This window comes from Ascaphus truei, chromosome 2, assembly GCF_040206685.1.
Source record: "Ascaphus truei isolate aAscTru1 chromosome 2, aAscTru1.hap1, whole genome shotgun sequence".
Lineage (NCBI taxonomy): Eukaryota > Metazoa > Chordata > Amphibia > Anura > Ascaphidae > Ascaphus > Ascaphus truei.
Window position 1 is genome coordinate 489,093,832 of NC_134484.1, and position 10,923 is coordinate 489,104,754.

Sequence of the window (10,923 nt, forward strand, 5' to 3'; positions counted from 1 at the left end):
GTGCGGATGGGTGGCCGCTGCTATCTGCCGCTGTCACAAATGCAACCTGGCCAGATTCTCAGGGAGACGTCCCGCAGAGGGTTGTCGCTCCGGCTGGGCGGGAGCCATCATACGATGCCGTTATACGGGTTACCTTCTTTGCAGCTTGTGAGCGTTGGCCCTGAAGGGGGATACATTTGGATTGTGAAGCAGGGGAACATGTGTACTACAGGTACATTTCAGGTTAACCCCTTACTTCCCAGACGGCTGAAGGTGGTGCCTAATGGGGGTGACCCCTTTATTACTGGCTTGGCACCCCTCGACCGTTACAATACCTACCCTGTGTAAACACTTGGGTGACAAGATTTTCTTACTGAGAAACATTTTATACGCTCTGCACATGGGAAAGGTTTCTCCCCTGTGTAAATGCGCTGGTGTCTGAGGAGTGTCCTCCTTTTACAGAATGGATTTTGATGTAATCACCTTGTATGAATTGTTTGGGGTGTGTGTTGAGGTGCCTCTCAGGGCTGAAATGTTTCCCAAATTCTGTACAATTAAAAGGTGGCTCACTCCCTTGTGTAAATCTACTGGTATAACAAGAGGTCCCACTTTGTATAAAATGGTTTATCACACTCTGAACAAGCAAATTATTTCCCCTGTGTGAATCATGTGGTGTGTGAGGTCATTCATCCAAGAAACGTTTTTCCTATACTCTGTCCATGTGAAAGGCCTCACCCTGCATGAATTTGTTGGTTTCTGAAGAGGTGACCCCTAACACTGAATTGTTTCCCACACTGAACAAGCAAATAGTTTCTCCATTGTAAATACTTGGGTGTGACAGGAGGTCACACTTTGTACTGAATTGTTTCCAACACCCTGAACTAGGGTTAGACAATAACAAAAATACTTCCCACCATAAGAGTATTAAGTAATTTATCGTGATAACAATATTCAGCAACATATTAACACCCAACCGAAAACAAAAAAAGCAAAAGTCCTCAAAATGTTCAAGGTCATTTATTGTGAAACATATTTCTTATACAAATGCATTTCATTCTTAATAAAATGTAAAAAAAAACAAATACATTTTAGTATATTTTAATTTTAAGAATAAAAAATGTTTCAATAAAAATGTTACACTAACTACACCCACACTAAAGACCCCTTTCTTCACCATTTACAATTAGCCCCTCTACCCCCTTCTGCTGTACACATTAATAGGGCAAGTGGAGGCATGGGTTAATGAACATGGGGAAGGAGGGGGTTAAGAAGCACTGGTGAGATCCGAGAGAAATACAGGGGAGAAGAGAAAGGGTTTGAGTCATGGTGAAAGGGTTAAGAGGCATGGCAGAGGCGAAATGGTTAATATGGAGGGGTGAGATTACCAGCAGGAGGATTCCTTATAGCTGCAGCATGTGAAAGTCAAGGAGCTTCCAGACTCGTCCCACTTCCCTCTCTTGGTAAGTATTGAATTACCGGTTAGTTTTATTACTGTAGTATTACTATTCTACCGGTATATTGCCCAATCCTCCTCTGAAAAATCAAATGTTTCATCTCATGTATGAATCCTCATGTGTGTAAGGAGGCTGATCATATGTGAAAAGGTTTCCCGACACTATGTACATGGAAATGGTTTCTTCCCTGTATGAATCCTGTGGTGGGTGAGGAGATCTGTCTTCCGAGAAAAGCTTTTACTACACTCTGCACATGTGAATGGTTTCTCTCCTGTATGAATCCGCTCATGTATGTGAAGATCTGTCTTCTGAGAAAAGCTTTTACTACACTCTGCACATGTGAATGGTTTTTCTCCTGTATGAATCCTCTGATGTATGAGAAGATTGCACTTAATTCTGAATTGTTTCCCACACTCTGAACATGTGAATGGTTTCTCTCCTGTATGAATCCTCTGGTGTACGAGGAGTTCTGTCTTCCGAGAAAAGCTTTTACTACACTCTGCACATGTGAATGGTTTCTCTCCTGTATGAATCCGCTCATGTATGCGGAGATCTGTCTTCTGAGAAAAGCTTTTACTACACTCTGCACATGTGAATGGTTTTTCTCCTGTATGAATCCTCTGATGTATGAGAAGATTGCACTTAATTCTGAATTGTTTCCTACACTCTGAACATGTGAATGGTTTCTCTCCTGTATGAATCCTCTGGTGTATGAGGAGTTCTGTCTTCTGAGAAAATCTTTTACTACACTCTGTACATGTGAATGATTTCTCCCCTGTATGAATCTGCTCGTGTTTGAGGAGCGCAGACTTCTGAGAAAAGCTTTTACTACACTCTGTACATGTGAATGGTTTCTCCCCTGTATGACTCATCTGGTGCATGAGGAGACTTTGCTTATGTCTGAATTGTTTCCCACACTCTGTACATGTGAGTGGTTTCTCCCCTGTATGAGTCATTTGGTGTGTAAGGAGACTTTTCTTAATACTGAATTGTTTCCCACATTCTGTACATGTAAATGGTTTCTCCCCTGTATGAATCTGCTCATGGTTGAAGAGTTCTGTCTTCTGAGAAAAGCTTTTACTACACAATGCACATGTGAATGGTTTCACCCCTGTATGAGTCATCTGGTGCCTGAGGAGGCTTGTTTTTCTACTGAATTGCTTCCCACACTCTGTACATGTGAATGGTTTCTTCCCTGTATGAGTCATCTGGTGCCTTAGGAGGCTTGCTTTTCTACTGAATTGTTTCCCACACTCTGTACATGTGAAGGGTTTCTCTCCTGTATGAATCCGCTCATGGTTGAGGAGTTCTGTCTTCTGAGAAAAGCATTTCCCACACTGAGGGGAAGGGCATTCCAGAGGTGCGGGCAGTCAATGAGAGGTTTAAGGCAGGAGAGGGCTTTAGATACAAAAGGAGTAGAGAGAAGACATCCTTGAGCAGAACGCAAGAGTTGGGATGATGTGTAGCGAGAAATTAGGGCTGAGATGTAAGGAGAAGCAAAAGAGTGTAAAGCTTTAAAAGTGAGGAGGAGAATTGTGTGTGATACAGGATTTGATAGGAAGCTAGGAGAGGGATTTCAGCAGGGGAGACGCTGAGACAGATTTAGGAAAAATTAGAGTGATTCTGGCAGCAGCATTTAGGATAGATTATAGGGGAGGCAGGAAGACCAGACAGCAGGAGGTTACAGTAATTGACACAGAAGAGAATGATGGTCTGTGTCAGAGTTTTAGCAGTCGAGCAACAGAGGAAAGGGCGTATCTGTGTGTAAGAGATGTTTGCAGAGGTGTAGTATAGCATGGGTCTCCCTCTGGGCTTCGATTGACCCCGTTGGTTCCCCTTCATTCCCTTACCTGCCTCTGCGGCTGTGACCGACAACAGAGGATGAGGCGGGTGCGGGGAGGTGGATGGGAGCTGAGGCACAGAGCAGGTTCATGAGGTGCCAGGAAGGTTGCGATCGCGTTGTTGGCAGCTCACTTTGCAGGGCACCGCCATCTTAGAGGCAATTGCACATGCGCGAGATGCTGCGCATTCGCAGGACAAACGCGCGAATGGTGGCCAATAGGAAGAGGCTCCAAGCAGGGACTACATACCCCATGAGTCTCTGGGACAAGGTCAAATAGCGCGTATCAGTCAATAGGGCTCCTGGATCCTCCTGCTCTGCAGATAGATACTTTTCGTGCGCTGCAAGCCACGCCAGTTGGAGCTGGGACAAGGAAGGGGTAAGAGGTATGTGCAGGTGTCTGTGCCACCTGCAATAGGCCAGATATCCCCTATTGGGCACCAGCTAGGCCCCGACTCCCTGGTGTAGCTTGTGGTTGCTGTAGGGACACTGCCCTGTAGAACCAGAGCAAAGGGACAAAGCCAGGACACGGCTGCATCCTTGATCAGGGTGATCTGGGACCAGATCATCCATCTATGACCACAGAGACTTTAATGTGGTACAATCCACGTAGGACCCACCCAACGTTGAGGCGGAGGCGTCGCGGTTCATCGCTTCGGATCCGTGGATCCCATATTCATCCTTGCGCGCTCAGGTGTGGACACACCCGGCTGGTATCTCATCTCACCAAGTGCACCAACCATACACGGGCTAGTAGGGCAGCGCTGTCACACACGAGGGACGGTGATTGACTCCGTGGACACCAGAGTATTGGGTGCTCAGGAGCACTTTAGTACTTGGGGTAAACCCCGCGAGGGTGGGGACACGGTGCAAAAGGGAGCACGGTGAAGTAAGTTCAGTAAGTGTTTTTATTAAGTGTTGTCATGGGAGAGGGGGTTTGGCCTGGTATTAAAGGGGTTACAACCCATTTGGCCACCCCCTGCTCTCACCTACACTGAAGACAAACACAGGAATCATCTGCCAACAGGGAACCAGCCAGGACAAAACACCCCAGCCCAGGAAGGGACGCGCTGTGGAGTCTGGCGGCATCTCCTCTCTATGCTTGAAATTATCGGCCGCTTGTAAGTGTTAAATCTCTTTTTTTCATCTGTTAATAAATTTTATTGCACTATTTTTCCCTTTTATTTTTTGCTAAGGAGGATACCAGGAGGCTTTTCCTCACCCTCAACCAACCCAGTCATATAAAGAGGAGAGTACAACAGCTCAAGATATCAGACATTTGATGTGAGTGTGTCTCCTCTCATACAGCATATTTTTATTATCCTTCATCCCCCATTGACCTTCCCACCACCCCCCTTATTTAAACGAAGAGCTGTGTATAACCACTGTGCTGTTCCCTCACTGTGGTCCCCTCTCTTCTCTCCTTTATTTTATATGCTTTAAACGTCGTGGAGCCACAATCAGAATAACGCGCCAGAGGACCCCTTCTTTCTACCAGTATCTATACAGAGGTTGGTGAATCACCTCTGAGAGACTCAGGCTGCGGAACTGTATTGTGTAAAGACTGAAGCTACATATTGAACAGTAGGATAACCCACTTTTGGCGCAACTTTTTCTCTTTTTCTATCCCTGCTTAACTATATCCAATGTTGCTTCTGGGGTACCGGTGGTAGACGAACGGACTTCCACTCTCCAAGACATTTGGTCCAAGGTACAATCTTCTCGCCACAAGGCCGCAGATACTGCTAGACTTCAGGCCAATCGCTGTTACAAAAGTTTCTTCTTCAGAAAATCAGGAATCAGTTTCAGTTCAAATATATCAGCAGTTTATTCTTCAATCAGCTTTCATTCTTCAATAAGCTTTTATATAGCAAAGATACATACATACTCTTACTTGTCAGTTCAAAACTAAGAAGGGTAGTAATTTAAACTATGTTAACCATGATTATTATACTTTTCTGAACAAAGAACTCATCAATCAATGTCTCCTTCTCTCCTGATTAAACACACTGATTTCCTCAGGAATAAAACCCCTAGGGATCTCAGTGCTGGCAGGGATATAATATATCACAGAACAGACAGGAAACCAAAACACAGACATTGATACTTAAAGAATGTTTACACAATTAGAACCATCTGTAAACCCAATATCCAAGCTGACCATGAGCCTTTCATGAAAGCAGCATGTTGAACTGATAACATGTTAACCTGTTGGGTGCTGAATATATATAATACATGTGTATATACTTGTATATTGCTATAACTAAACTAATTTCATCAATTGCCACCGTCGGCCGGCACCCAACTACAAGCCAGGGGATTTAGTATGGCTCTCTTCTAGAAACATCCACCTGAGAGTTCCTTCCCCTAAATTGGCTCCTAGGTTTTTGGGTTCCTTTCCCGTCGTGGAGCAGATTAACCAGTGGCTTTTCGCCTTAATCTACCACCCTCCATGAGGATCCCAGACGTTTTTCATGCCTCGCTATTAAAACCCCACATTGCCAATCGTTTCTTTCCCAAACAGACCAGAAAGCCAGATCCAGTCACGGTACTCATAAACGAAGAATACAAGGTACAAGCCTTACTGGACTCCCGCGTCTCCAGGGGGTAGCTTCAGTTTTTGGTCCACTGGAGGGGTTTCGGACCCGAGGAGAGGTCTTGGGTTCCGCTCAAAGACATCCATGCGCCCAGCCTCCTGAAGACTTTTAGTGAGTACTGTGTGTACACACTGGTAGAGGTATCTTTAACTTCTTTTAGTTGTGATGTACTCGTGTCTTCTTTAAGTTCAGGGCAGATAGAGAGCTGCGGTTGGGGGGAGACTAGCACAGGAGCGGGGTCAGGGGAGCTGGCATCACGTGGAGCCCGGCAACCACAGGAGGGGGCAGCAAGACCGAGCAGCAGAGCAACCCTGGGGGCAAGAAGGAGAAGTCTTCATCTGTCCTGACTACAGTCTCAAACGCTGCAGCTTTTAATTAATTTCTGCATGGAGGAATAACGCCTGCCCTGAACTTAAAGAAGACACGAGTACATCACAACTAAAAGAAGTTAAAAATACCTCTACCATTGTGTACTCACACTGGTCCGTGAGGAAGCAGCCAAGTTTGCAGTGAGAAGTATAGAAACATCCCCGAACCTGATCTGAGACCCCCTGAGGCTCCGCCAGGGTAATGGGGAACTCTAGCTGCCATACCTGCTGCTTTTCCTCCCCGGGTACCACTAGCCCATCTTCTCTTACTGAGACCTCTTGCTGGCTACCTACCTGCAGCCCTCCCTCACTCCACTTCTCCCTAGGTAATCCTAACCTAGATACTGGAGTTACCTGAGTGAGGCCATCTCCCTGACACTGCCTCCCCATTACCGGAGAGGAGCCCAGGGGCATCTGTGCCGAAGAATCTGCCTTAGCTCCTGGCTGGCAGGTATCCCTGGGGGGGCTAAACTTACCACCTTCCCTGATACCTCCAGCCCATAGCAAGGCTGCAACAGCGGGGTCCTAACTTGCGGGATCCCCTGATGCTCTACCAGGATAATGGGAAAGCCGGACTGCCCTACGAGCTGCCTTTCCTTCCCTCCCCCCGGTAGCCCTGTCTTTTGCCACCCACCGGTCACTCCTACAGGGGGGCAACTGGGTACAGTGATAGAGAACAGTAAGTCAGGGTCAGTCTGTGACTGGGTCTGGCTTACCTCGCTGGTCTCCGCAGAGACTGCCACCTGCGTAGGTCACGATTGCAGGGGGACTGGAGTGGCCGCCGCTGGCGCCATCTTGGCCGGCGAGCTCCGGGCAACCGCCGCACCAGTACCCGGGTTCGGCACAAAGAAATCGGTGCAGGACATGGGTCCCAGGTCGCCATGGAGGAATTCTGCTCCCTCCAAACTAGATGCTACCCCCGCCTCCTGCACACCCTGTCCATCCCCCACTCAGAAAAGGCTCCGGCACTTTGCCGGAATCGCGGCTCTTCCGCCGCCGTCGTGGCCAGCGAGCTCCGGGTAACTGCCGCAACAGCACCTGGGTTCGGCACAGGGAAATCGGTGCAGGATACGGGTCCCAGGTCGCCGTGGAGGAATTCTGCTCCCTCCAAACCAGGTACTACCCCCACCTCCCACACACCCTGTCCCTCCCAAGCCATACGATGCCATTATACGGGTTACCTTCTTCGCAGCTTGTGAGCATTGGCCCTGAGGGGGGATACATTTGGATTGTGGAGCAGAGGAACATGTGTACTACAGGTACATTTCAGGTTAACCCCTTACTTCCCAGATGGCTGAAGGTGGTGCCTAATGGGGGTGACCCCTTTATTACTGGCTTGGCACCCCTCGACCGTCACAATACCTACCCTGTGTAAACACTTGGGTGACAAGATTTTCTTACTGAGAAACATTTTATACGCTCTGCACATGGGAAAGGTTTCTCACTTGTGTATATGCTCTGGTGTCTGAGGAGTGTCCTCCTTTTACAGAATGGATTTTGATGTAATCACCTTGTATGAATTGTTTGGGGTGTGTGTTGAGGTGCCTCTCAGGGCTGAAATGTTTCCCAAATTCTGTACAATTAAAAGGTGGCTCACTCCCTTGTGTAAATCTACTGGTGTAACAAGAGGTCCCACTTTGTATAAAATGGTTTATCACACTCTGAACAAGCAAATTATTTCCCCTGTGTGAATCATGTGGTGTATGAGGTCATTCATCCAAGAAAAGTTTTTCCTATACTCTGTCCATGTGAAAGGCCTCACCCTGCATGAATTTGTTGGTTTCTAAAGAGGTGACCCTTAACATTGAATTGTTTCCCACACTGAACAAGCAAATGGTTTCTCCATTGTAAATACTTGGGTGTGACAGGAGGTCACACTTTGTACTGAATTGTTTCCAACACCCTGAACTAGAGTTAGACAATAACAAAAATACTTCCCACCATAAGAGTATTAAGTAATTTATCGTGATAACAATATTCAGCAACATATTAACACCCAATAGAAAGCAAAAAAAGCAAAAGTCCTCAAAATGTTCAAGGTCATTTATTGTGAAACATATTTCTTATACAAATGCATTTCATTCTTAATAAAATGTAAAAACAAAAAACAAATACATTTTAGTATATTTTAATTTTAAGAATAAAAAATGTTTCAATAAAAATGTTACACTAACTACACCCACACTAAAGACCCCTTTCTTCACCATTTACAATTAGCCCCTCTACCCCCTTCTGCTGTACACATTAATAGGGCAAGGGGAGGCATGGGTTAAATGGCATGGGGAGGAGGGGGTTAAGAGGCACTGGTGAGATCCGAGAGAAATACAGGGGAGAAGAGAAAGGGTTTGAGTCATGGTGGAAGGGTTAAGAGGCATGGCAGAGGGGAAGTGGTTAATGTGGAGGGGTGAGATTACCAGCAGGATTCCTTATAACTGCAGCATGTAAAAGTCAAGGAGCTTCCAGACTCGTCCCACTTCCCTCTCTTGGTAAGTATTGAATTACCGGTTAGTTTTATTACTGTAGTATTACTATTCTACCGGTATATTGCCCAATCCTCCTCTGAAAAATCAAATGTTTCATCTCATGTATGAATCTTCATGTGTGTAAGGAGGCTGATCATATGTGAAAAGGTTTCCCGACACTATGTACATGGAAATGGTTTCTTCCCTGTATGAATCCTGTGGTGGGTGAGGAGATCTGTCTTCCGAGAAAAGCTTTTACTACACTCTGCACATGTGAATGGTTTCTCTCCTGTATGAATCCGCTCATGTATGCGAAGATCTGTCTTCTGAGAAAAGCTTTTACTACACTCTGCACATGTGAATGGTTTTTCTCCTGTATGAATCCTCTGATGTATGAGAAGATTGCACTTAATTCTGAATTGTTTCCCACACTCTGAACATGTGAATGGTTTCTCTCCTGTATGAATCCTCTGGTGTACGAGGAGTTCTGTCTTCCGAGAAAAGCTTTTACTACACTCTGCACATGTGAATGGTTTCTCTCCTGTATGAATCCGCTCATGTATGCGGAGATCTGTCTTCTGAGAAAAGCTTTTACTACACTCTGCACATGTGAATGGTTTTTCTCCTGTATGAATCCTCTGATGTATGAGAAGATTGCACTTAATTCTGAATTGTTTCCTACACTCTGAACATGTGAATGGTTTCTCTCCTGTATGAATCCTCTGGTGTATGAGGAGTTCTGTCTTCTGAGAAAATCTTTTACTACACTCTGTACATGTGAATGATTTCTCCCCTGTATGAATCTGCTCGTGTTTGAGGAGCGCAGACTTCTGAGAAAAGCTTTTACTACACTCTGTACATGTGAATGGTTTCTCCCCTGTATGACTCATCTGGTGCATGAGGAGACTTTGCTTATGTCTGAATTGTTTCCCACACTCTGTACATGTGAGTGGTTTCTCCCCTGTATGAGTCATTTGGTGTGTAAGGAGACTTTTCTTAATACTGAATTGTTTCCCACATTCTGTACATGTAAATGGTTTCTCCCCTGTATGAATCTGCTCATGGTTGAAGAGTTCTGTCTTCTGAGTAAAGCTTTTACTACACAATGCACATGTGAATGGTTTCACCCCTGTATGAGTCATCTGGTGCCTGAGGAGGCTTGTTTTTCTACTGAATTGCTTCCCACACTCTGTACATGTGAATGGTTTCTTCCCTGTATGAGTCATCTGGTGCCTTAGGAGGCTTGCTTTTCTACTGAATTGTTTCCCACACTCTGTACATGTGAAGGGTTTCTCTCCTGTATGAATCCGCTCATGGTTGAGGAGTTCTGTCTTCTGAGAAAAGCATTTCCCACACTGAGGGGAAGGGCATTCCAGAGGTGCGGGCAGTCAATGAGAGGTTTAAGGCAGGAGAGGGCTTTAGATACAAAAGGAGTAGAGAGAAGACATCCTTGAGCAGAACGCAAGAGTTGGGATGATGTGTAGCGAGAAATTAGGGCTGAGATGTAAGGAGAAGCAAAAGAGTGTAAAGCTTTAAAAGTGAGGAGGAGAATTGTGTGTGATACAGGATTTGATAGGAAGCTAGGAGAGGGATTTCAGCAGGGGAGACGCTGAGACAGATTTAGGAAAAATTAGAGTGATTCTGGCAGCAGCATTTAGGATAGATTATAGGGGAGGCAGGAAGACCAGACAGCAGGAGGTTACAGTAATTGACACAGAAGAGAATGATGGTCTGTGTCAGAGTTTTAGCAGTCGAGCAACAGAGGAAAGGGCGTATCTGTGTGTAAGAGATGTTTGCAGAGGTGTAGTATAGCATGGGTCTCCCTCTGGGCTTCGATTGACCCCGTTGGTTCCCCTTCATTCCCTTACCTGCCTCTGCGGCTGTGACCGACAACAGAGGATGAGGCGGGTGCGGGGAGGTGGATGGGAGCTGAGGCACAGAGCAGGTTCATGAGGTGCCAGGAAGGTTGCGATCGCGTTGTTGGCAGCTCACTTTGCAGGGCACCGCCATCTTAGAGGCAATTGCACATGCGCGAGATGCTGCGCATTCGCAGGACAAGCGCGCGAGTGGTGGCCAATAGGAAGAGGCTCCAAGCAGGGACTACATACCCCATGAGTCTCTGGGACAAGGTCAAATAGCGCATATCAGTCAATAGCGCCCCTGGATCCTCCTGCTCTGCAGATAGATACTTTTCGTGCGCTGCAAGCCACGCCAGTTGGAGCT

General features: G+C 46.2%; 1 protein-coding gene across 1 annotated transcript; it reads right to left on the minus strand.

Annotated features, from left to right (window-relative positions):
* Positions 1–1,066: 1,066 nt before the first annotated feature.
* Positions 1,067–10,071, minus strand: LOC142488459 (uncharacterized). The gene is made up of 2 exons (XM_075588985.1): positions 8,900–10,071; positions 1,067–2,703 (listed from the first exon to the last, which is right to left on the minus strand). Exons 1-2 carry the CDS (start codon positions 9,924–9,926, stop codon positions 1,595–1,597), a joined length of 2,136 nt encoding a protein of 711 aa, XP_075445100.1. The 5' UTR covers positions 9,927–10,071; the 3' UTR covers positions 1,067–1,594.
* Between the last annotated feature and the right edge of the window lie 852 nt (positions 10,072–10,923).